At 52.7% G+C, this 27252-nt stretch overlaps 1 protein-coding gene across 6 annotated transcripts in view; it reads right to left on the minus strand.

The window, feature by feature from the left end:
* The window catches only part of GATAD2A (GATA zinc finger domain containing 2A), a 98459-nt gene that overhangs the window by 12261 nt on the left and 58946 nt on the right, over positions 1-27252 (minus strand). For 5 of the 6 annotated variants that reach the window (XM_070792441.1, XM_070792437.1, XM_019963775.2 and 2 more), the window contains 3 exons: positions 24279-24547; positions 1022-1154; positions 789-920 (listed from right to left, as the gene is read on the minus strand). In XM_070792441.1, coding sequence (XP_070648542.1) covers positions 789-920; positions 1022-1154; positions 24279-24547 — 534 coding nt within the window. The remainder of the gene's footprint in view (positions 1-788; positions 921-1021; positions 1155-24278; positions 24548-27252) is intronic. The other variant, XM_070792440.1, reaches the window with a different exon arrangement.

Consider the following 27252-nt stretch of genomic DNA (forward strand, 5'->3'; position numbering starts at 1 on the left):
AGGCTTGGCCCACTTGTTTACTAGGTGTGGAGTGGGAGCTCGAGCAAATCCCCAAGTCAGACCACGACTGTCCTCCTGTCTCGCTCCCTTCAAGGCGGAAGCAGTGTCTACACACTGTCAGCTTGCACTGCCCGAGATGCATTCACTTTCTGGTTCACCGAGAGAGTCATCAGAACGTAAGGAAGGGGAGCCGTGTCACAGACCAGGAGCCTCTCCAGAATGGGATAACAAAAGAGGCCCACAAAACCAGCCTGACCTTGCATTACAGGGTAAGCCCCGTTTAGAAGCCGCACGAGGAGCGTGAGGCGTGGGGAGGTGGCGGGGCAGAAGCCCCGGGACACGGCCTCTGGGGTTGGGCATGGGCACCCTGAAGCAGGCGTTCAGCAGTCTGTCCAGAAATCCAGAGCGGCCCCTGCCGGCCACACAGGCACCCACAGGGCAGGACGCCCCACTGAAAGGGGTTCAGGACAGAGCTGTGTTTCCAGCACCTTCAGAGACGTCTGCTCTCCATTTCCCTGATGGGAGTCTACAGGGAATGAGGTTCTCATACTCAGATCCAGAATGTTCTAGGCTGAAATGTAGTCTGATCTCCTCTAAGCTAAATCCAAAACATGAACTTGAGCCTGCAAATTTCCAATTCAGACCTTGCCCCTTTGCCCCCAAGGAAACCTGACTCCTCACAGGCCCAGCTCCTGGGGCAGCAGGGAGCCAAGCAAGTGCCCGTGCCTTCCTGTCCCTGGTCCTAAACACCGCTCACTGACCCGAGGAGTGAACAGCCACGCACATACCTTCTGGGTGGGAGTTTCTTTTTGTATTTGACTCTGCCGCAACTTCTTCAACAAAACCAGTTTGGCTTCTTCTAACCTTAACTCCTCTTTTAGTTGCTTGATCATCCTTTCTCGTTCTTCAGGACTGCTTTTCTACAAGGTCAAGAGGACACGGGTTGAGGGAGAGGCTGGGGCCAGGGAGCACCAGCTGGCCCCACCGCGAGGCAGCTCCCCAGTGCGGGGACAGAGCTCACCATGAGGGCCTCGGCACTGGTCTCCTTCGGGGGCTCCTCGGTCAGCCCGTTCACCCTCGGGCTCGCAGGCTGCTCGTTGTCAGACAGCACAATCACATCAGGCGAAGGGGGCCTCCTCTCAGACTTCATGTCACTGTGGGGCAGGGAGGAGGGCTGTCACCCGAGCACCCCGCCTGTGGTGGGCAGCACTCCCACGGACGCCGCGATTCAGACACAGACACAGTGAAGTGGAGGCGAGCAGGCTGGCCTCCCCACTCCTCCCCACAACCGCCTGCCCGGGCTGCCTTTTCTCACTGCACTCACCACGTGGCCCTCGAACCTGCCAGTTTACGTCTGAGCCCTTTAAAAAGTCAGGACTGTTCCCGATAACCACTTCTGTGTCCCCTGGGCTGAGGATACCTATATGTCTGCAGGAAAACAGCACATTTTGGAACCCACCACAGCCCCTTTCCATACCATGTGGCTCAGCACTGAACCAGAACACTTGCTCCTGGATCTTGGGCCTGCTGGTGGAGCGCCTACCTTCCCATGCTGGAAGCCACCTGATGGGAAGGCCAGCCCCACTTGAATCAGCCTTTCTTTGCTGAACCCAGACTCCCTGACGACCCTCACGCCTGGACAGCCCACCTGCCCCTCCCCAGGTGACAGAGGTGCTGAGGCACACACCGTCAGCCAACGGCCTGAGTCCCCAGCGCGGGGCGTCAGCACCCACAAGGCAGCCCAGGCAGCCTGCTGCGGGGTCCCTCCTGGGCTACAGGGGGGCTCTCTGTCCTGCCAGTGGCAACGTGGCAGTAGTGGCTGCATGCTTTGAAACTGACTGGAGCATGGAACACATTTGCTCTCACGGACCGCTGTACTACCCACCCACTTAATCTGCTCACAAACTAGTTCCCAGCCACCCCTGCCCATTATCCTCTGCCCTATTTCCCCAATCCTAACACTCAAGTTCCTCAGAACGTATATGCGCATCTGGTAACGCTCAGTTCAGTTCAGTCGCTCAGTCGTGTCCGACTCTTTGCGACCCATGAACCGCAGCACGCCAGGCCTCACTGTCCATCACCATCTCCTGGAGTTCACTCAAACTCACGTCCACTGAGTCAGTGATACCATCCAACCATCTCATCCTCTGTCGCCCTCTTCTCCTCCTGCCCCCAATCCCTCCCAGCATCAGAGTCTTTTCCAATGAGTCAACTCTTCGCATGAGGTGGCCAAAGTACTAGAGTTTCAGCTTTAGCATCATTCCTTCCAAAGAACACCCAGGACTGATCTCCTTTAGAATGGACTGGTTGGATCTCCTTGCAGTCCAAGGGACTCTCCAAGAGTCTTCTCCAACACCACAGTTCAAAAGCATTAATTCTTTGGCACTCAGCTTTCTTCACAGTCCAACTCTCATATCCATACATGACCACTGGAAAAACCACAGCCTTGACTAGATGGACCTTTGTTGGCAAAGTAATGTCTCTGCTTTTGAATATGCTATCTAGGTTGGTCATAACTTTCCTTCCAAGGAGTAAGCATCTTTTAATTTCATGGCTGTAGTCACCATCTGCAGTGATTTTAGAGCGCCAAAAAATAAAGTCTGACACTGTTTCCACTGTTTCCCCATCTATTTCCCATGAAGTGCTAAGCTTCCGCTAACGGCATTGCTGACCACATATATAAGGACCAACGGGTCTTCGAGACAGTGCTTAGTGCCAAGCCAAGCCGCTCCATTTGCTGAGGACATAATGTAAACTCTCCCTTAAGATCTAGCCTCAGCATCTGTGTTGAAAGAATCAGATCAGCAGGAAAGCCAGCCAAGGACTGAATTCACCCACTAGGTGGCACTATGACCCAAAGAACAAACTCGGTTAGGTTAACTGGGAATAACAACAGCTCAAAGTTGTCCCATTCCTTCCAGCTGAGTGGGGAGCAGAGTTAAGAGATGGGAAACTGGTATTTTAACAGCCCACTGAACGGCCCTTTCCACTCTCAGAGTGAGCTATGTCTTCAGGGAAGGGGGGGGCACAGAGGACCGCACTCCGGGTTCACTGACGCCCCCAACCCCTCAACCCGCAGGGCTCTCCCTTGGGCCATCCTTATCCCAGCTCTCAGAGCAGCAGAGCTGCCGCACCGCAGCAAGCCCAGCCCTGATGCGATAGAACCACCTCAGGTACAGCTGCTGGGTGGGCTTCCACGAGCGGTCAGGAGGCGCCCATTTCAAGGTACAGAACCCCCTCTCTGGGGTTAGCAGCCCACGTTTTCAAGTCCAGGAATTGGCTGGCTGTCTATAAAATAACCCAGGATGTCTTACTAGGGCCTCAACAAACCAAAAACCAATGCAGTTCAGGAACCACTACTCTTTCAATTTCAAGTCTGTGTCTCCCTGCTGGCTGCCAACTCTGCCCAAGATCCACATAAAAGATGACCCCGGGGCTCCAATCCAGGTTCTGTGGGCATGCGCACAGGCACTGCGCAGACACAAGGCTCTGGCACGGGAGCTGCAGCCGCTGGTCGCAGCCCAGGCGGGCTCCCAGGCGGCTGCACAGCAGAGCAGCAGCCTCGGCAGAACCACATCTAGAGTTACAGACTGCCCGTGCTTCCTGAGCAAGGGCAAATGGAGGCACCAGTAACCTACGGGGATTTATCACTTTTTACCATCTCATGGAGCACGTGCCCATCTCCCAAAGGTGAGATGCCTAATACAGCTCAAATCTGCCTGAGGTAAGAGGGCAGGGTTAGGGGCTGGACCACATGGAAGCTGAAGCTTCCTGAGATGACCACTGTGACCAGAGCTCTCCCAGGTCCCATCTTGGACCGAGACTAATCAATAACTCGTCCAAGAGATGACATCACCTCCCATCAGTGATCACTCAGCATCCCAGCAGCCAGCAGGGAGTGAACTTCCTGTATGCTAATCAGGCCACCAAAAAGTCATGTGACAAAGGCATTTCCCTCTTTGGTCATGTGACCCTTTAACTGTGCCTTCCAACGTGAAAACCATGGCAACAGCCAGTTCTAACCAGTTTGTGACATGCAGCCTTCATTTTGAGAAGTGAGGTAGGGTTCAGGTGCTGTCAGGAAATGGAGGCGCCAGCTCTCCCTGGGGCTGCGGGGCTGCAGGCACTTCCTGTGTGGCACCGGCCCTCAGGGGACTGTTCGCCTGTTACAGGGACCTGGGTTGCCTCTTCCAAACGCAGAAGGGCCACCAGCCCCAACTAGTTTCCAACAAGGAAAACTTTCCTAAAGCTCAATTCTAACACAAAGGTGCTTCAAATTTCTCAGTACTTTCCCAGAGAGTTCTTTTAATTCAAGGAAAAGGACAATCATTTGACAACGGCTCAAGATTATCATGGGCATTCTTTTTTTAAAAAAACGTATTTTAAATTATAAAACCATCTAGCCCAACATGCCAGGGAAACAGTGTAGTGGCCACGTGTATTATTTCGGTCCAGGGAGGCTGCCTGGGCACCACATTTATTTGAAAGCTATGATTTCGGGGCAAATGCATTCAGCCTAGCCTGCCCATCTTGGGAATCCTGATATAAATTATTATGATCAGAAGAGATTTTATGTGACCTGGAAGCAAGCCAGGCTGTTCGTGAAAACGTTCTCACTACCCTCCTCCCTTGTATGCCACCCGAGGCTAAACAAACAAAAATTCTGTTACATGCCCGGAACTTCCGTGAAGTTTCCTGGAGATTAAAACTTAACTCAAAACAAGATCTCTGCATTCACAGCACCACCATCCCAGGTGCTTACCCATCAGTGGTCAGTGCGGGGTTAACATTGAGTGTCTCACTGGCCTGTGCCGGGGAAGCAGTTTTCATCAAGGGAACGCAGCCCTGACCTTTGCTGTTCTCTATATGCGCCTGCCTGATGTCCGGGAAAGGTGCACTTGATCCACACTCACTCATCTATTTACTCACTCCTAGCTGCTGGAAGCCAACCTAAGAAGCGGGTGGTGTGTCCAGCAGTGGGGAGAAACCCCTGGATAAAAGCAGTTCTGTCTTTAGGGTCAGCCAGGAGGGACAGATCCAACACCAGGAGTGACAGGGGCACGCGGGAGTAGACCACCGCCCACCCGGCTTCACCAGAGGGCATCAGTGCCCCAGACTTGTTTGACCGAAGCCTGCGTTTTTGTAAGATCCTTGAGACGCTTGCACACACGAGTGAAGTCGGGGGCAGCTGTGGGCCCAGTGAGGTCTCAGGACAACAAACTGCTCCTTGGGGCTAACGTGGGGCAGAGAAGCAGGGCTGCTAGCCAACTAGTCCCTGCCAGAACCCTCCCTCTCCCCCACCTTTTGGCCCCGGCTGGGTGAGGAGAGGCAGGTAGTTGCTAACTGTTTAGGCGGGTGGGGGAGGCTTTGCTAGACCAAGCAAACACTCGTCTTGGCCCCACCAGACCCTCTCCCTGGGCATTCCTCCCACTAGGGCCCATTCACACCCTCCAGGCCCACAGGTCTCTCCAGTACCAAACCCCTGAACCCCAAGCTCCTGCTCCTGAGCTGCCCCCACCTTCACCACCATCCACTCCAAGGAATGTCCCTCCATCATATTCTCATCCCCCCTGTGACAGACCCAACTCACACTGGAAGATGCCCTTCTTGAATGGCGCCTGGAAGGAGTCAGCACTACCCCACTGCACTCAGGGGACCGTCCCCCAGCGGCACACAGTCGGGGGAAGGCTGCTTAGTTCTACCCCCAAACTGCCCACCCTCAGCAGGGAGCTCAGGGCAAAACACTGGGGCCTTACACTGAAGGGCGGCAAGAGCCTGAGCAGAGGCCCTGCCCCGCTAGAGCCCAGCTCGCTCAGCCCTCAACTCCACAAGCTCGTCCAAGGACAGCGCCCTGGCCTTCCTACAAGGGGCCACCCTCCCTCAGCCTCCCAGGGTGACACTGCCACTGCCTACTCGACAGGTGGGTGCCCCAACCCAGGGCTGGGGCCAGGGACCGGTGTTCCCACTTAGACCCTCTCTCCAGAAAGGTGGGGCACTGCAGCTCCCGGTGACGGCCAGGATGTTCCCAGGGCGCTGTGACAAGGGCAAAAACAGGGATCCAGCCCTGGTGCGATGCCACAGCCCCGGAAAAGGGGCTGAGGCCCCCTGAGCCAGAGGGGCAGGACTCTCCTCCTGGCACCATGCTGGCTGGTGGACAGGCCACAGGGCCTCCTCTCAGAGCAGGCACGGTGCACCAAGCCTGCGCGTGCTGAGGGAAGGGGGGGGGTCACACTCCTGCAAAACTGCCCCACTTGGTCCTGCCGCTTACAAGTGAGAAGCCCAGGGTAGGACATTCCCTCTCTGTGCCTCCTACAAGGTTGGGGACAGTAATTCCTGCCCTACTGCCCCTCAGCTTTGCTGGGTGAGGTGAGACCTCAATGCCAAGAAGGTTCAGATGCCTTAGGAGGTCACTGGGGCAGTTCGGACCCCAACCTCCCCTGAGGCAGTAAGGAGCTGCTCGCTGTGAAGGTGAATTCGGCAGACAGCGGACAATCAGGTAACAGCCAAACCCAGTGAAGACAGGTGTTGAGTCTGCTCTCTGGGTGCTCAGGTGACGTCCCTGGTGTGCACCGACCTCCTCCTCTTGCCTGTACCTGGCTCCATGAGAGTCTGAGTTCACGAAGAATCCACAACGCCTGTAGACTGATCACCGTGCGCCTGTGGGAGGTCTTTCCACATGCACAGATACTACGCTGCTCAAAGAGGTGCGAGGTCAACTCAGAAATCAAAGGATTTCTGAATCGTGTCATTATGTATTTTCAAGCACCAGGCCCTAGAAATCCACTTCCCGCGAGCCCAGGACTCTGATCGATGTTAATGAGGCGTCCTAACACTCCTAGTTGCCAAAACGCTGTGCAAAGGACCACTGCACCACACCCTTCTGAAGCCGCCCACTCAGGCTGCAGTGCGCCCTGAAGGCAGCTCACTCCCTGCGGCCTCCAGTGAGGAGCAGAGAGGAAGCAGCAGCACAAGCTCTAAAGCAAGGCCGCAGGCTCTAAAGATCCCCCTTGGGCCCTGAGAACATGTGCTCTGACGGACCACCCCCCACAGAAGGACGCCGAGCTAGCTGTTGGCAAGAGGGTCACAGAGACAGACAGAGATGGCCCCAGCCCCCCAACACGAGCAACAAAGCCCCTGGAGAGGAGAACCCAAGAAGCTACGCTCAGCTGGGACCAGTCAGCCAGCAGAGCTGACAGCCGATGCTATGGCATCACAGGTACTTTAAGCCACTCGACTCCTGGGGCTGGCAGCCCAGCTCTGCCCCCGAGAGCCAGCCAATGCCAGTGCGGCTCTACGGCCTCCCGCAGACTGTCCTCAACGAGGCTGGCCACTCCAGACACTACACTACCCTGGGAGCGAGAAGGCGAGAAAGAAAGGGCTTATCCAAGTAGCCACCCCCGCTGAACTTCAAAGCCCCTTCTCCTCCCCTGAAAGGAGGAGCGCAGTTCTGTGAACACAGAGGGTGCCCCGGGGCAGATGCCCACTCAGGAGGAGACTGGTGTACAGCTCAGGGACGGCCCGGCCCAACAGAGAAAGGGGTGCATGGGGAGTCCCAGGGGAGCAGGGGGCCACCCTCAGGCCTGGGAGCCACCACTGGCGGCTTCGGGCACTGCCGGGAAGGCTGTCTGAGCCAATGTTGGAAAGCAATTCCATAGACTTAAGCCAGGGAGCACCCCTATTTCAGAAGCACTTCTAGGAAACTTCTAAAGAGAGAAAAGTAAGACGTTTATCACCAGTTTCCAGGTTAGTCCTACTGCCTGGTAACGTTTCACTGGCAGTTTCCAGTTGCACGCTGTTTGTCTCAGTGGACACACACCACTGGGATCTTTCACAGTCATCTGGGCGTGAGAGCTACTCACTGGGACCCCACACGGACCCTCCCTTCCCAAGAGGTCCCATCCACTCAGACACACTCAGCGTTATCAGAGAGGGAACTGCCATATGCAGACACAGGCTGCGCCCCGAAGCCCAACACTTGCCTGCCCTGGGGACTGGCAGGCACTGACGAGTGCGGGGTCCCTGCAGCACCCCCGGAGCCCACCTGCTCCCCGCCTGCCCCAGCTCTTCTGAGACTCCCTCGGCTCCCCTTCTTGGCATCCATTACCACCTCTCCCAGCCCTGTAACTTGACACCCGGTTGGCTGGGATGTCAAGACAAAAGCCCAGAGCCTGCTTTGTGGGGGCCAGGAAGTCAGAATACATCGTGCTTCTAGGCCACAGAGGCCATGGAGGTGAGCAGCTGAGATGGGAGTTTTGAAACCCAGCCAAAATTCTTCCTGGAGACTCCAAGTCCAGCTATTGCTCCGGGACTCCATTATGGCCAAGGATCTCAGAAGAAAGGAAGGGAATACGTGTGCCCAGGGTCTGGTCCCAAGAGCCCATCCCCCACCAAGGCCCCCAGAGCAGAGGGGGGCAGAGGCAGCTGCAGCGGAAGAGCACTGTGCCATCAGTACAGCCAGGAGGCATCCGGCCTGTCCTGCCGGGGGCTCCTTCTAGGAACACAGGAGCCCCTGAAGTCACTCAGTCTGGCCAGGGGAACCAAGAGGACCTTCCTGGGACTGGAAGCAGAGATGGGGGCCAGGTATGGGGGCATGAAAAATCACTGGAGAAACAGTCAAGGACAGGCAGAAGGGAGTGTTCCCTGAGCCACAACTGGCAGAGACCCACAGAAAGACCCTGACCTCCAAACGGCAATGGGGCAGCCTGCAGGGTCAGCCCATCCACAGTCACTGCAGCACGGCCTGCCAGCCAGGAACACGCTCCAGTCGGGGCACCACCAGGAAGGCTAAACTCGATTCAGCACGTGCTCTGCTCAGAAATCTGGGAAGGGGCACTTGTCAGGAAACAACCACAGTCACAGAACTGAAATGCTGGCCTGTGTCAGATTTGGACGTTTGCTGACCTTTTATGGTGGCCACCTCTGTGCCCACCACCAAGATGCATGCCTCTGTACGATCCTCTCAACTGTCACCTATACCCACAGGCGAGGAGGGGGTCTTCAGAGTGACTTCCTGAGGTCACGGCCCCAAGGCCTGCAGATAACCTGGGCCCACAGCAGGTCTGCTCAACTCTGGCACACCAAGGTCTGCCACGCGCACCCACACTGCACTGGGACCCGAGCCCCCATCTGCTCAGAGCAGCTGGACACCTGGAGCCTGCAGAGGGCTAAATGGCACCCTAGAAAAGAGGGTGCAGGGCGAGAGAGGGCGGGTTTCACACAACCGTCAGGTGAGGACTCTACTCAGGTTATCAAATACCATTTTTGACTAGGTTAAAGGGGAAAATATTTTCATTTACACCTGCAAGATCCTGGATAGTCAGCAGCATCTGCATGCTGAGTCCCTGAGGTGATAGAGAGATAACAGAGCAAGGACGCAGGTGTGGCCCTCAGACTTATCTGAGAACCAGCTCTTGCTACATGTGGACCGCTGTCTACTCGAAGAAGCTGGGTGATGTTTCAGCACTCGGGAACTCACGCTTCCAAAGGGCCTGGGCCTGGGGAGTGAAGGTCAAAGGAGCGTGGGGCCCTCTACCAGCCACACCACCATCGCCAGCATCTGTTCTTCCCTCTGTCACTGTACCCATGTGCCAGGCCAACCCTCCTCTAGGGAGCAATTCAGGAGCACTCCGCAGCATGGGGGGACCCCCTACAGCAGATGAGCCCAAACACACCCCCTAGGATCAGCTTCCTAATCGACTCACAGCAAGAAAAAAGCCAGCTGTGCACAGATGAAACCACACTCAAGAAACAAACACTGCTTTCCAGCTTGCAACACCTTCACAAACTCTTGTGATAAATGGAAAGTGCTTTGTTTGCCTGTAAGTTTCTTGTGTTTCGAACTGCTGGATCTTCCCCCACCACGCCCTGGCAAACCCCAGGGGATGTCCTCCCAGCAAGGCTCTGGAGTCCGCCACCCCCACCAGACCTGCTCCAGCTGCTCTGAGCAAAGCTGCTGTGAGGCTCCACCCAGGTTAGCCATGAGGGCTGTGGGGGGCTGGGCCAGTTACCAAGCCTCAAAGAGCTTTAGTTTCTTCATCTGCAGGATGGGATGCCACTGACCTTGAGAGGATGCTGTGAAGTGCAGCGGGCACAGAAAGTGCATCCAGTCAACGGATGATCACCCCGCCTCCCTCCTCCAGGCTCACATAATGTACTGTGCATGCACACTCAGGGCAGCTCCCATCACCTTTTCTGCTACAATGTAGCTCTGAATCAATTCATTTGGCCACCTGCCCTGCAATTCGAGGTCTCTGCTGACAAGGCCCCCAGCTGAGGGCCTGTCTTACCCCACTTTCTGGCCCCCTCAGGCCGTTCACCACCGTCCTGCCTGTGATGTGAGCTCCGAGTCCTGCCAGGCAGCTGTGCCTGTGCCCACCCTGGAGAGCCCGCCAGGGCCCCCCAGAGTGGGCCTCAGGACCCCTTCGGGGCTTCTGCCAGGTTGTCGTAATATGGAGACGACATTTGCCTTTTGTACCAAATCAGAACAGCTGCAGCAAACTGTGCCAAGATCCACATCGTCGTCATACTGTAGGCAATGCCTTGGATGAAGTACAAGCTATTGATTTTATTAAAACTCAGCATTTGAGTACACATGTCTTTTTAATATTCTGTGACAACATAAAGCACTCCTGCTGCATACCAAAGCAGAAGAGCCATGTAGGGGAAAAAAAAAAAACCACATTTGGGCATCTGCCACGTTCGAAGGAAGGATGGACAGACATGCTGTCCGTGCATGTCCACGGACAGACATGTCCATTCAGACGTGGGTGTCCGGCATGCACTTTCCCCAAAATGGTTAGAGCAAAGCTGGTTCACCGACAGGAAAACAACCAATAATGTATCACCAATGATACTGTCTGAGCTCCCAACAAGCAAAATGTAGAATTTTGGAAAACTTGTGAGCCCAGCAGCTTCCCAACAGATCAGATAATTAACTAATCTGATTTTCTGCAATACTGAAAAATAAAATGTATCAGAATTTGAAAGATCTCTGTAACTTAGTCAACTAATATTTTCTAATGTTCAGTGGTATGACTACACACTCAAATATGAGTAAAGGATCATTCAGGGAGAGAAGAAACAGAACACCCTGATGCTTCACCCTTTATGAGCTGTAAACAGTCACTTCCTTCCAGAGGGCACAGCACAGAAAGGGAAGAAGAAAGTAACTTTATGGTGAAGACACCCGACAGACACCCAGGAGATCAACACCACAGTGACAACTCACACCGATGGGACGTGCCCTGGACACGGGTGTGATGAGAAGGGCACCTCCCCTCTGTGGTCCTCTCCAAAACCCAGCACAACCATGAGAAAAACAGCAGACGAATCTCAACTGAGGGCCACCCTACAGAACACCTGACTCCCAACCGTCAAGGTCATGAAAACCAAGAAAGTCTAAGAAACTGTTTCAGCCCAAAGGAGACGAAAGAGACATGACGACAAAATGTCATGTGGGATTGTGGGACAGAAAAGGTAAAAACTGGAAACAGGAAATCAGAACAGACAACACAGGCTGTGGTTAATAGTAACTGCTGCTGCTGCTGCTAAGTCGCTTCAGTCGTGTCCGACTCTGTGCGACCCCATAGACGGCAGCCCACCAGGCTCCCCCATCCCTGGGATTCTCCAGGCAAGAACACTGGAGTGGGTTGCCACTTCCTTCTCCAATGCATGAAAGTGAAAAGTGAAAGTGAAGTCGCTCAGTCATGTCCGACTCCTAGAGACCCCATGGACTGCAGCCCACCAGGCTCCTCCGTCCATGGGGTTTTCCAGGCAAGAGGACTACTTGGGACAAATGTTCCCCAACAGTCTGTTAGCAATGGACCACTGGGAAGGGGTGTGTAGGAATGGTCTTCACAACTTTTCTGTTAAGTCTAAAGCAATCTTAAAATTTTTTAAAAATTGTTTCTGTTCAAAGTACAAGAGGGACTGATAGATTTTAATGTAACCGAGTACAAAAACTAATCAAGGTTTTAGAGTCCACAGTGCAACTAACTGTTGGGAATGGCCACTCTGTGTCTTGCGCTAAAAGCAGAAACACACAATTATGCAAAGCGACAAGCAAACACTCCTCCTGCCCCAACCTGCCTGTCTGTGTGAGGCTGGACTTCCTTCACATGCTTCACCCCTAACAACTTAGCACGAGAGACTAAACGGAGAAGCAGATAGGAGAATCCAGCTGTCTGCTTATTAGAGAGAGCTGCAAAATAGCTTTTTTTTAAATGAAAAATGTTCTTTATGCTAACATGGAATTGGTTCATTATTGTTCATTATTATTATTTAAAAATAAACAAGTATTTTCAAATTTTTCTAACACAGTAAATGTCAACATATTTTCCACACAACTAAGCTTCTCTGGGGTCCAGAGATGGAAAAGGGGCCAGGTCAGCGCTTCCAGCAAAGGGTTTTCTGTCCCCATCGAAGGAAGATGCCAGCCAGTCTGAGCAGAGTCCCCCCAAATGGAGTCCTCCTGACATGCCACAACCCATGTGTTTCTTTCTTGTTGCCAAAGCTGTGTTTTGAAAAGCAAGGTGTGCTAAAAATTTAATAGGACTCACCTCACATGTAACACTGTAATTTCTCTGTAAAACCTATTCGGTTATAAGACCAGGATGCTTGTCTTATAAGAACAGGTAATCTTGTTCTTGAGGCCTTGAAAAGCAACAACTGTACCAGCCCCACAGTTTGCCAGTTCACAGAGAACCTGCCACTGCCCGGGGCGGCTGGGAAGCCCCGCATCTGCGGAGGGGCAGGCGAAGCACTGGCGTCCTGTGGAGGCAGGTTGGGGACCCCAGTTCCCACGCCGGGAAACTGCCCTGCATCTCACGCCGCACTCCCTGCTTACACTGTCCTCCAGGCAAAGGCACCTCCCTCCTCCAGCACCTCTGCTCTCACAGCAGGCATCCGGCATGCTTCTGGGCTTCATCCACACCCAGAGCGCCAACTCTCCCTGCTCCAGAGGGTGGTCCATGGCCTGCACTTCCACCCCAACAACCCGACCCTACTCCCACCACGATGGGCCTTCTCTGGCCCTGACTCCAGGCAAACCCAGTGGGCTCCAGGGACCTGGACACCTGAGCACCCCTACTTCTGGGCCGTGAGATCCCAGAGCCTGCCCCCAGACTGCTCTTGCCCATACTGCCCACGGACGGGTACCCAAGTCCTCCTGAAGGAAGGGCACACAGCGTGCCTGGACTGGCTGGTCTCCTTAGAGCACTACCGTGCTGAAGCTGCTTTTGAAAGCGGTCAAGGGCCTGCCTCAAGAAACTCTGTATGTCACCAGGTCTCAGACCCCTAAGACCCAAAGCTTTTCCGTGTGATTACATCACAACTATTTTCAAGATTTAAGCTCTAAAAATAAGCTCTCTGACAGCTTGGGACCTAAGGGATGGGACACGTAGCAACGTCTGGTATGTCTCCCATTTCTCCACCCATCAGACACTCCCTGCCTCCTCTGCACTCCCCTCCCTCAGGTGGGCCCACAGAGTTACAAGAGAACTCAGTTCCCCCTCCCTCACTCTTGGACACCCGTGAGTCCCAAGGCTCCTTCCCACCAGCACTGGGACAAACCTGACTGAATGATGCTGGAACTTCTGCGGTTTGAGTATGACCAACCTCACTTCAGAGCAGAGGGTGGACTCCGAGGGTGGAGAGGCCTGTCCTGGGCTACCCCGGAGTGTGAGTGAAACTGAGCTGTCAGACCCACATTCTTTTTTTTTTTTTTTAAACCACCTGCCATTCCCACTCCCTTTCAGGCTCACAAATTACAATTCAAATGCTCATCTTAAGGGAAAAAAAAACCCAGAAATCTCTTGGCAATCAGGCCAGCTCTGCCTTCCCTCAGGGCACACTCTGCTGGGGAAATGTCCCTCTCCTGGTGTGTCACCCCCGCTGGCCCGGGGTCAGACACAGAGCTCCCTTCAGCCCACTTCTTCACTGGGTTAGGTGGCTGAAGGGTCAAGATGGGATCCCTCGGGCTGGCACATACGCCATCCCTACCCCCAGGGCTGGTTAAGGTTCTGGTACACCTGTTTTCATCAGGTCAGAGATACCAGCTGCAAGATAAAAAGCAACGCATACAAAAGCAGAGCCTCCACAGCGGAGGGCTGGTCGGAGACCCTCCCTCATGAACCCCCATAGGTAGAATGCGTCAACGACCCACTGCTGTGAGGACACAGCTCCAGCAGGAACACACACCATGCGCGGACATCAGAAGCTGTGGCTGCAGAATGAGACTGAGTCATTTCAAAGTAAGGAAGTGATCTGCTTAATCGGCCAATCTGCTTAACTCACATGTGTGTGAGGCCAAAAGTTCCTTGTGCGTGCAAAGTCGCATCAGTCACGTCTGACTGTTTGTAACCCTATGGACTGCAGCCCACCAGGCTTCTATGTCCATGGGTTTCTCCAGGCAAGAATACTGGAGTGGGTTGCCATGCCCTCCTCCAGGGGAATCTTCCTGATTCAGAGATCAAGCCAGCATTTCCTGCATCAGCAAGCAGGTTCTTTTAACACAAGCACCACCTGGTAATTCCCAGCTGCTTACCTAGATGATGTACACAGGGGCCTCTGGTTCCTGGTGGGGCAGTCACACAGTAATATCCCCAGAAGGCTGGCACTATCCAGTGAGAAGCCATGCCCTCCACAGCCAGAGGGGGGCGCCGTGAAGGCGACAGGGAAGTGGCAAAACTGTGGGGCTCCTTAGCTGACCAGGCTGGCTCACAATATGCCCCTAGGTCACTCTGAGAGTTAGAAAACAAGGCACCTCAAGTCCGTCACGCTGCCATCCAAAAATAATGATTTTTAGAAGTACAGGTGAACTCCCTCAAATTTCAATTACAAACCTGTGATAAGATGTGGTCGGATAGAGAAGAACTGGGATGAGCAGCCCCGAGGGAAGGGGAGAAGCAGAGGACGAGGAGGAGATGGAGAGAAGTCACAGAGGTTCAGGGAGGCGGCAGCTGAGGCCAGGAGTACAGAATGAGGAACTGATTTCTGAAGGCACACACCCCTCGGTTCCACATGCTGAAATGCAAGCAAGCTATGGACTTCAGTTGAAGCTGACAGAGCTGCTCTGCAGCCTGCCTGGCCTCTCCTGGAAGTCGCCCAGCGGCAGACAGAGAATTAGCAAATGAAAGGCCAGCCCACAACAGGTGGCTGGGGAGGGGCTGGGCTCCACGGAGTATCAGAGCCCCCACCTAAGGGACATGAGGGCCACAAAGAACAGGTCCAGGCTACAGGACTCCCAGAGCTCTCATACACGGTACGGGAGAGACGGGGGTCAACCGCTGGCAACTGTGGAGAGCCGAGGTGAGGGCCACCACACCTACTTGGGCTGTGAGAACCAGAGCCCTTTGCAGAGCCCTCACAGGCCCACAGCCGTGTCACATTCCCCCAAATCACTCAAGGACGCGCATTCCAGCAGACAGCTGGCCGGAGGGTCAGGCACAGCTGCAGTGGGGCACAGTGGGGAGGACGGGGCAGGAGGGGGCTCGGGGCTGCACACGGCCATGGAGGACCCCCACCACCCCGCACAGAAGCTGGCGTGGCAACTGCACTGGCCTCAACCCTGTCACGGAAAGGAGAGGGCTGGTGGTCACACACGCAGACCAGGACGTGGGCTCAGACCTCTCTGGAGACCTCATGGCTAAAACTGTGAAGACGTGACACTCAGTGAGGATCAAGTAGCCAAATCTCCATACAAAAGTAAAACCACTCAGACGTTTTAGAGGAAAGGTATAGCAGCAACTTCTTTTAAAACAACTCAATACTGACCTACCCTGTGACCCCAGCAATCTGATCCCTATTTAACAAGATGATCCACGTTCACGTGAAGATTTCCACAGGAATGCTCCCAGCAGCCCCAACCTGGAGACTGCCTGGTATCCGTGGACAGGTGAGTGGGCGACTACGCATATCCACACAGGAGTTGCTCAGTGAGATGCTGATACACACCACAGGGATGAATCCCAATCACACGGAGTCAGAGACGGTAGACCCTCCAAGGACACACTATTTCTAGGAGGCTTGAGAAGAAGCAAGACTGATGGTAAGTGGGAGAATACATCCCGTCAGGAAGGGCAGTGTATGTGCGGAAGTCTCCAGTGAACCATCTGGGGTGCGAAGGGTCTGTACCCTGGTAAGCCTTCGGACTACACAGGTGGATACACACGTGAAAACCGCGGCAGGAGAGGCATCCGCAGCCGGTACCAGCAGCGCTCCTGGCCGAGCAATGCCAACCCCAGTGTCTACTGTGTACACCCTCTCCTAAAGACTGCTGGTAAAGCAGGTGCGAACAAACAAGGGCTCCACAACCCATGAACAGTCAGGGACACACACACCTGGTCCCGTGGACTCACTTCCTGCTCAGAACAGAACAAGGCCATCCACACAAGCCCACGCTACAGACGACAGGCACAAGCACTATCATGCTACCCTCAGATTCATATTCACTTTGGAAGAGGACTCGAGCATGAACCTGGGTGTGGATGGCATGCTCCCACAAACCACTCACCACTATGGGTGGCTAAGTCCTGTCTTACCGGCAAATGATCTGAGAACCCTGGCTTCTATACAGAGTGTCGCCCACCACTATCAGAGTCTCAAAGAAGGACGGGGCAGTGATTCTGTCATCAAGGATACCCGCTTCAAAGGTGGCCTGCTTTGCGGGCACCTTGGTGGGGATAAGAACACACATCCGAGTGCCTCGCATCCACGCCACAGGGCACACCACTGGTCCAAGTAAAGCTCTGTCCCAGAGCAAGAGAGACACACGATGCAAAATGGGGAAGGAAGAACAGGTGAAGCAGCTGCCTGAAGACCACGTACCCAGTGGAAGCCAGCAAAGGCAGCCACCATGGCACCCACCCCACATATCCACTCAGGGCCCACAGGGCTGGTTGGAGAGAGGTAGAAATGGGGCTCCAAGTCTGCCCCTGCTGTGCCCGAGACCGAGGAACCCTAGCTTTGTTTCCCCCCAAGGTAAAATAAGGAAATAGAGATGGTCTGCTCAGGTGCCCAGTGACTTTCAGCCCTTGCGAGCCACACTCCTAAAATCAAGGCTCCCAACACCTCTGCAGGTTCTCTGACCATACTGTGCTGCTAAGTCGCTTCAGTCGTGTCCGACTCTGTGTGACCCCATAGATGGCAGCCCACCAGGCTCTGCCGTCCCTGGGATTCTCCAGGCAAGAACACTGGAGTGGGTTGCCACTTCATCCTCCAATGCATGACCACACTATGGTACCCTAGAAAACCCTGTCCCATCACTTCTGCCCCCAAGGACCAGCACAGGACCTGCCAGAGAATCGAGGGCGAGCTGGCAACTCAGAAAAAGGCACACACAGACGTTTTCAGTGAAACGTGGGGGTGTAAGCATGCGGCTCCCACCTCACACACTCAGGGGAGCCGAGGGACCCCGTCCTAGCCTTTCAGGTGGAGAAGGCCTGGCAAAGAGGCTTATTATTTTACTGAGTTAAATGTACCTCCACCCAAGAGAGGAAAAACAAAGCTATTCTCACCTGTGTGGGCCTAGATTACTTCTGAAGATCAATTTGTGACAGAGTCTCCTCTATAGCAAAGTGTAGGAACGGAGTCTATTTATCTTAGAGAGGAAAAAAGAGAGAGAACCCCCAAACAGCTTCCTCTGTCTGTCCCAGCTCCAGCCACATCCAACAGTCTGGACTTGGGGTGGGGGGAGGGCAGCACAGGTTCTGACCTTTGGGCTGGTCTCACAAGACCAACAGGCTCGACTTCCACCTCTGTGGGATTCTGTTTTTCCATGAGCACATTTATGGAGGCCATAAAGGAAACTGAACTATTTTAACCCCATTTTTAAATTTTAAACACCCATCAGTTCAGTTCAGTCGCTCAGTCGTGTCCGACTCTTTGCGACCCCATGAATTGCAGCATGCCAGGCCTCCCTGTCCATCACCAACTCCTGGAGTTCACCCAGACTCACGTCCATCGAGTCGGTGATGCCATCCAGCCATCTCATCCTCTGTCGTCCCCTTCTCCTCCTGCCCCCAATCCCTCCCAGCATCAGAGTCTTTTCCAATGAGTCAACTCTTCCACACTGAGACATAATTTACATACCGCAAAATTCATTCACTATAAAAGTATAATTCAATGATTTTTAAGTAAATTTAGAGTTGTGCAACCATCCCTACAATCAAAGCTTAGAAAGCGTCCCTTACCCCAAAACGCTGCTGTTACGATGCCCGTGCACTTGTCTTTGTGCAGATGTACTTTCTCAGGTACGTTCCTTGGACAGATCGTTGGGTCATGTGCTAACTTGGTCACATCTAACTTTTTAAGAAACTCCCAAACTGCTCATGTCATTTTACATTCCCACCAGCCACGTATAAGGGTTTCAACCTCTCCATATCCCCACCAACACCTGTTATTGTCTTTTTTAATACAGCCACCCTTGAGACTTGTTTCATGCCTAGCCTACGATCCACCCTGTGCCACGTGCATATGAGATGTTATTATTTCCCAGTATTCTATAGACACCCTTTTGCCAAACAGAATCAGTGCTCTTCAAGTCTTCCAGAATCTTGCCAATTTTCAGCTTAGTTGCTCTACCAATTACTTAAAGAGAAGTATGAAGTCTCTGACTACAATTTATGAATTATCTATTTCTATTAGCAAGACTGTCAGTTTATGCTTCAGCTATTCTGGGACTCTATCGTTCAGTACATGTACATTTGTGACTGTTACAACTTCCTGCTGTGCCATTAAAAAAAAAAATGACCCTCTTTGCGACTTCCTTGGTGGTTCTCTGGTTGAGAGAGGTGTGGGTTCGATTTCTGGTCGGGGAACCTTGTGGCCAAAAACCAAAACATAAAACAGAAGCAGTGTTGTAACAAATCCAACAAAAACTTAAAAATGGTCCACATTAAAAAACAAAAAAAAAAACAAAAACAAAAAAATCCCTCTTTGGCTTTAGGAATATTTTTTGTCTTAAACTCGATTGTGTGTGCGTGTATGCACACACGCTCAGGCACATCCCAACTCTTTGTGACCCCATGGATTGTAGCCCTTTAGGCTCCTCTGTCCACGGAATTTTCCAGGCAAGAATACTGAGTTGCCATTTCCTCCTCCAGGGGATCTTCCTGACCCAAGTATCAAACTGGCATCTCTTAACAAATCTCCTGCATTGGCAGCTGGATTCTTTACCACTGTGCCACCTGGGAAGCCAAAGTTAATTTTATCTGAAATTAATACAGTCATTCTAGTTTTCTTATGGTTATTTATGGTGTCTCTTCCTTATCCTTTTATGTAAGGATCTAAGGAGTGTCTCTTATAGACAATATATAATTAAGCTTTATCTTGCCTTTTTATCTGGTCTGACAATCTCTGCCTTTTGATAGAAGTATTTAAACCATTCACATTTACTATATTTTTGATCTGGGTGGATTTACACATTTATCACTTTGCTATTGGTTTTCTACATGTCTTCCTTCTTTTTTGTTCTTCTGTTCCTCACTGACTGCTTTCTTTTGTGTCAAATATTTAATGTACCACTAAATTCTTCAGATTTTTTAAACAATATTTTAAAGTGATTTTCTTAATAGTTGCTCTGTGTGCTGTGCTTAGTCGCTCAGTCATGTCTGACTCTTGCGACCCCATAGATTGTAGGCCGCCAGGCTTTTCTGTTCATGGGATTCTCCAGGCAAGAATACTGGAGTGGGCTGCCATTTCCTTCTCCAGGGGATCTTTGCTCTAGGGATTACAATCAGCATTTTACTAAGACCACAATCTGCTTCAGATTAACACTAACCTGATCCTGGTAAAATGGAAAACCTTTATTCCCACACAGCTCCATTTCATTCCTTCTGTACTACTGTTGTCCCATATATTATATATCTCTATATGTTATAAATACAACAGATTGTTATGTACTTTTGATCAACTGCCAAAGAGCTATGGTCATTTTTGTCAATTCTACCCAGTGTTATAGTTAATGCTTTAGATGATGTTATGTCTTTTAACTAAGAAGAAATGAGGGAAAATGTTTTACAGTAGCCCACATTTACCTTTTCCAGAGCTCTTTACTTCTTCCTGTGAACGTAAGTTACCACCATGTCATTTCCTCTCAGCTTGAAGAACCAGCAGATCTGCCAGCAACAAATCCTCTTAGTCTCTGTTTATCTGAAAATGTCTTTCTGCTTTCGCTTCTGAGGGACAGTTTTGATGCACTAAGAATTCTGGGTGGATAGTTTTCTTCTTTTAGTGCTTTGAATGCATTCAGTTCCGTTTTGGTTTCCATTTGAATGTCTCAGGTGAGAAGTCAGCTGTTAATTATATTAATGCTTCCCTTTTATGTCATGAGTTGCTCTTCTCTTGCTACTTTTGATTTTTCTCTTTTTCTGTGGCTTGTGACAGTTGGACTATGATGTGCCAGGCACAGATCTCTCTGCATATATGCTACCTGAGATTTGTTGAGCTTCCTGGATAAGCTTCTCCTCAAATACATTTCTAGGGATTCTTCCTTCAAGCAGGTTTTCTCTCTTGCCCCAAATATGCCTGCAAATGTGGGCTAACAGGGCTATTGTCCCTCCCCAAGTGTTCATCTTCAAAACTGTCACTTCAGCCACCAAGGCTGTTGCCCGCCACTCTAAACTGAGTGAGTTCCTTCTCACCGTTACAGCCTGCGGTGGCTAGGCAGAACCTCCCTACAAACAGAGCTGGGCAGAGGCCATGAGAGCAGCATCAGGTTAAGTGGCACAGATTTTCACCATTTTAACCCCAAATTTCAGCAGTTTCTTAAGCATAAACCCTTCTCAGATTGTTGCATGCTTCTGGTCCATTTCCAGGATGCTGAAATAGTTGATTCAGGGAAGGAGGGAGGGCTGGGCCGTCAATTCTGTCCTGCTTTAGAGCTGTTTTTGGGGGGGGAAAGGATTTGACAATCTCTCTTTACTCAATCACTGCTGGAAGCTGCCTTCCAGTCTTGACTCATTTTGAAAATAAAACATACACACTGGAAGACTATGTCAGAAAAAAATGCCAGAGATGAAAAGAGGAACCGAAGAGACAGAGGAAACTCATCCTGCTGCCTCTTCACCAATCTCCACATGCTCGAAATCCCCCAGAGCAGTTTGTTTTTTAAGTTGTATCTTGATTTAAATTCACCAGCCACTTCCTTAAAGAAAAAGGAAATTCTCTCTGCTAGAAGCCACCAGAAACTCCCTCTAGTCTTCAATATGCCTAAACTGGATCATAAGAATAGAACAGCATGGAAGAAAGAAGCAGGTTTTAAAAAGAGCCAGACCAAGGGGAAAGGGGTGTACTGGATGAACTGGGAGACTGGGATTAAGACATATACACTACTGATATGCTATATAAAATAGACAACTGATCGGAACACACGACACAGCACAGGGAACTCTACTTAATGCACTGTGGTGTCCTAAATAGGACGGAAGCCCGAAAGGGAAGGGATGTATGTGAATGTATGGCTGGCTCATCTCACTAAGCAGTAGAAGCTAACTGAACACTGTAAAACAATTATACTACAATAAGAATTCATTAATAAAATGAAAAGAGCCAAACAGAAATTCTAGAAAAATACTACATGGCACTGAAAAAAAGATTATCCCAACATTCAGTAACACAAGTAACCCGGGGACTTCCGCGGTGGTCCCCTGGTTAAGAATCTGCCTTCCAGTGCAGAGGACGTGGGTTCAGCCCCTGCGGGGAACTAAGATCCCACAGGCCGCAGGGGAACTAAGCCCACACACCACAATGAAAGAGCCACATGCGCAACTAAGACTCAAAAATAAGTAAAACATTAAAGGCAGCAACATAAGTAAACTTCACAAACACTATGCTGAATGAAAGTAAGCAAAGGCTAGAGACTACATAACTCCAATTATTTAAAGTGGAAAATCTAACCTCTGCTGTTCGAAGTCAAGAGAGTGGTTACTCAGAGGGTAATGACAACAAGAGGGTATGAGGGGGTAAATAACATTACATTTCTTGATTCGAGCTACAAGAAAGAGATCGGTTTGTGACATACCAAGTGGCACATGTCTACTTTTTATCACGTATGCTACACCTCCATCAAATGAAATTCTCTGTATGGAGGTTCCCAAGGGATGAGCCAGATGCTCTCAAGGAGGATCCAAAGACTACCAGCTTCTAACACAGAAACCATGGCCACCCACCCCAAAAATGATTAGTTCTAGAATGGTTCTGGGCTAGACTTGATCCTATTAGTCTGTCAAAACTCTCCCAACAAACCAGACAGAACATTCTGTGTGGGCACTCAAGGAGACACTAAGCTCTCTATGCGACATCTTATTTTAAGTTTAAAACTGAAGAGTACTTGTCACCAACACTTCTCATGCCATGCACCATGGTCAATTTCTGCGTACACATCTGTTACCTAGAGATGCAAAGCAGACATTATCACCCATTCTACAAATGAAGAACCACAGACTAAGGTCATCCACCCAAGGTCAGCCAGGGAGTGTGAGCTGACCCCCACTCTGCCAACACCAGACTCTCCACACCTCACACTGCCTCACGTCTGGAGACACCAGGATGTGTCTCGTCCCGAAGGAGGACCCCTGCTCTGTGTGCCTGGGCTAGTCTGCCGCTTGCTCTCCACATTCTTCTATGCTCCTTCACGTAACCTCACAATGCCCTCACAATTCCCTGGCCTGCCCTACAGGGGAGCATGGTGATTACAGGGAAAAAATGCAGACCAGACAACTAGAAACAGAGCTTCCCTAGCAGCTCAGTGGTAAAGAATCCGCCTACAATGCAGGAGACTGTCTGCAATGCAAGAGATGCAGGTTTGATCCCTGAGTCAGAAAGATCCCCTGGAGAAGGCAACGGCAATCACTTCACTACTCTTGCCTGGGAAATGCCTTGGACAGAGGAGCCTGGTGGGTTAGGTCCATGGGGTTCCAATAGTCCAGTCACAACTTAATGACTAAACCACTGCCGCCTAGAACATAAGAGGGACCCAGCAAACCTCCATAAATGCGGGCTATTCCCCCTCTTCACCCACATGTGACACTGTTGAAAGGAAAGCAGACCCAAACTCACAATTTAATTTCCAGAACTTTAAGAGAGGCCTCTGGTTTCAAAACAGGGAGGGCAGAAGGCAGAGTCAGACAGAAAAGGCCTTTCTGGGTAGCAAGAACACAAAGCATACCATCCCAACTAACGGGCTTCCCCAGCAGGAGGGAGTTAAGTTCTCCATTTATCTCGAGGAGGTAAAATTTTTAAAGCTGAGAAATATCGAGTCAGACCATCTCTGAAGTCCTTAGAACACCAACCGTCTGGACCCCCAGTGAGTTTAACACAAAGCCTGCAGGCTGGGGTCCCTCTGTGGGATCAGTCAGCACAAGAAAGAGAAGAGCACCCAGGCTCTCCAGAGCTGCACCTCCCACCTACTGCCCCCTCCCCGACCCCAGGCGAACAGAGCCGGGAGGGAGAGAGCAGAGGATGTGCTGGGGAGGACAGGAGATGCACTCAGGCGGCTGAGGGGCTGCCCAGAGGCTGTAGCCGCACGCACACGCCCACCAGTGCACGCACATGCCCACCAGTGCACGCACATGCCCACCAGCGGGGGGCTCACGGGACAGAGGGGTGAACACCGCAGAGAGCAGAGCTCACCTGAGCTCAAGGGAGGACCCAGGAAGGGAGGGGGAGGGATGGGGCGCTGCAATTCTTTTCATAGGGAGAGAAGAAATGGGGCGGTAGGTGAGCTGAGTCTTATTTCTTTAAAGTTGAGGATTGGGGAAGTTACTCTTGAAGCCGTCAGTACTAATTAAGGGGAAACCAGTGAAGCACACGGTACCAAACTTGGGAAGAGAGGGGCTTCCCTTCCCACATCCCCCGCCTAGGAGGAGTGGTGGCTCCAGACTGCCCACAGCCCGGTGACCCAGGCAGGGGGCGGCAGCATCTCTGGCCCCCGGTGCCCTAGACGTGAAAAGCAGGGAGGCAGGACCAAATGAAAAGCTCAAGTTTCCCTATAAACCAGAAGCACAGAACTGGACACAGGTACACGTTCAGTTAAGACCTGCTGCCCAGCAGGGGAGCTGACGGAGGCTACCGCTCCATCCTGTGACACCCACCCCACACTACAGATGCCTGGGCCCCAGGACGAAGGTCCCTTGGCCAGGACAGTGGGCAGGTGTCAGAGCTGTAGCCCACAGCCGTCTCCACGACCACCCACCAAAAGCTGCCTCCCGCAGGCCCGACGGGCAGCTTCGCCTCCACCTGCTCACCCCGGCCGTCCCCGGTGCCCGGCCCCTCTTGCTCACCTGTGCGTGGTTCGCATGTCCACAGGCCCGTCGCCCACCTGCCCTTCGCCTCTGCCCATGGCCGTCGCCTCTGTCCCCCTCAGCAGCCCTTGGGCAGGGCCTGCTCCCGACTCAGGCGTCACTCGCGTGTCTCCGTCAGCGTTTAAATCCGAGGCCAACACTCCTCTCTCCATTTTTATCTTCTTGCTCTCCACATCGTCCTCCACTGGGTCCCGCTCAAGCGCTCGCTTCTGACTCCGTGTTCGGCATGCTTCTTCAGTCATTCTGAACTTTAGGGGAAGGGGAAAACACGACATTTAAACTTGGCACGACCAAGTAGCTATCTTCTCAAACTTTTCCCAATGTCAGCTTGGAGTGTTTGCCTTACCACATGACAATGGCAGAAGTGGGCACAACAAATGAAGGGCCCACAAAGCGTGCCCAGAACATTTCTTCACGGCCTTGAGCAGGAGCAACAGAGCATCTGGGAAGCCAAGCTATGTACTGCCCTGTCCGGGACCAGAAGCCTACAGGGACCGGGACAGGAACAAGGGAAGGTGGCTGCTTGTCAGAAAGAAGGGGTAATCTCTGCATTCCAGACTCAAGAGCAAATAGAGGAAACTGTTCTAGGTCTGACCCTCTCCGGCGGGATCAAGCGCACTGGACGTGAGCGATCTGGAACCCAAGAAGGGGCACATGCTGGCCCAGGAGCAGGGCCACAGCCCAAGCCCAGCCCTGCCCTGCCCTGGTGAGGGCTGACCCTTCTCCCCCTTCAGCCAGGGGCAGCCCTCACTGCCTGCTCACCTCACCCCCCACCCCCCGCAACCCGATCACATTTAACCCTTTGACTGCCAACAAAGTGAACTCTGAATGGGGTGAAGCCTGGCCCAGCACCCCGCCAGCACCCTGTACCTGCAGCACACACATATCTTGATTGAAAGAAGAAAGAAAAGAAGAAGGGGAAAAAAAAAAAAAAAACGCTGAGTCAGGTTTTGATCCCATGACATCACTGGGCTCCACATGACCCTTCCCAGGATTCAGTCTGAGAGACAAAGCACTTTCCAGAAAACCAGTCTGAACCGGTTCCAGACAACAAGCTGAAGTGTTGTTAACCCTCACAGAGACAGTGAAGGAAGACCGCAGTGATGTTTGCAGGGAGACTGCTGGCATTCCACAACCCAGTCTGGGACAGGTACTTGCTCTTAAAGGGGCTGCTCAGAGACCAGCCTTGATGTTCCAACAGGGCAGGACACTGGAAACCAGAGTTCCAATGGTCAGGATCTAAGAAGCCACGCGAGAGTTCATCACAGGACAAAAAAGAATCTAGCTGCCAGGCCCCTCCACTCCCGGAGTACCAGTTCACAGGACAGTCAACGCCCACACCTACCAACACGTAGCCCCTTGGGGAACCCCAACCACCCCCGCAGTGTGCCCACACTGAAGACCTCCTGGCTGTGTCCACGCAGGCAGGGCACCCAGAACCTGGGTTTCTCCCCAGCAAAACCCCTGGGAGGCCTGTCCTGGGTAGGGCCAGGCAGGATCAGTTCAGAGCCCAACTTCTGGAATCTGGGGGGTGGTACAGGGCAGGGAAGGAGCCACATCGCTGTATGTGGGACACACTCCTGAGGCAACTCATCTGCCACCTCTTTAAAGGAGCCGACTTCACAAAGGAGCAACAGCGCAAGGCACTGCCTTGGACTCAAACGGAAAGGAAGGGAAGTGACAGCTGCTCCATGCTCCTGGCGCAGGAGGCAGAGCGCCCGTCTGACACGTGTTAGGCCAGCGTGGCCGAGCCTGGGCACTCAGACATCTGCTCCCACAGGCAGTCCAAAAGGGTGGAATCAAGGTTTACCGACAACCATGTGACCCCCCAGGGTGCTCCCCATTCCAGGCAGAGCTTGAGAACTCTGAAGCTCAAGGGCACAGGCTATCAGCTTGGCCTCGATCTGCCCCCGAACCCTCCTGGCACCCCAGCCTGCACCTGCCACCCCACCTCAGCCCCCTAGATCGCACAAACTGTCAGACTGCTGAGTCTGTCCTGTTTCCCTGTGAGCTACAGACAAGTCAATGCCCTGAATGGAAGTCACCCTCCCTTCCTCTCCTTCATCGTGGGAGGGACTGGTCACTTTCCTTTGGGGCACTGCCTAAACAACAGGAGCTGCTCCAACATTTGGGGAATTGGATGAGAGCAGAGATTTCAGTGGTCACTTTGAGTAGTGGGTACCTGTGCTTCCAGGACCAGAGAGGAGCCTACTGGGCGTAAAGATGTGGCGCGTCCAGGATCTCAGGCAAGGAGGTCCCCCAGTGCTGTCAGAGAAAATTCTGTCCCTTAGGGAAGAGGCTCTCGGTCTGGCCAGCCCAGAGGGCCCCCCCGCCAGGACAGCCTCCAGAGTGGTAAGCCCCAGGCTCCAATCCATAAAGCTCATCTGAACCCCAGTTTCAGCCTGAAGCCCTTCCTCCCAACTGTCAATATGAAGAACAAGGTTGGGGCTGGGGAGAGCTGGGGAGTGAGGACAAGGAGGTCGCTCTGCATGAGGCCATCAGACCAGCGAGGCAGTGCCCCAGTGACCTCATTTCACCGTCACGGGTGTGGGACAAGTGGTCCCAAGGGGCTGCTCTCTCCAGACTCAGTCTGGTCAGGGTCCCCAGCCGAGGACCTGGGAGACCCGTCTGCTTGTGCTCAGTGTGCAGCGTCAGGGCAGCTCACTTGGAAGCCGAGGGGCTGGAACTCTGCCAACCCCAGACACTCCCTGGGCCTCTGGCAGGCTGCTGGGGTTGGGGGCCCCGGCTGCTGCACCCTTCCCCCATGACACGAAGGACATGCACAGCTGGAGGGGGCGGGGACAGCACTGGGGTGGAGGGGGATGAAGTCTCAGGCTCTGACCTCCCCCTCCTTGGGTGGAGCCTCCTCCACCACTACGAAGGCGGTTGCCTTAGTGCCCACATGGGGCCTGCCGTCAGCCAATCTCCATCCCGCCAGGCAACTGCTCCTGGG

The sequence above is a fragment of the Bos indicus genome, chromosome 7 (genome assembly GCF_029378745.1).
Source record: "Bos indicus isolate NIAB-ARS_2022 breed Sahiwal x Tharparkar chromosome 7, NIAB-ARS_B.indTharparkar_mat_pri_1.0, whole genome shotgun sequence".
In the NCBI taxonomy this organism is placed as follows: Eukaryota; Metazoa; Chordata; class Mammalia; order Artiodactyla; family Bovidae; genus Bos; species Bos indicus.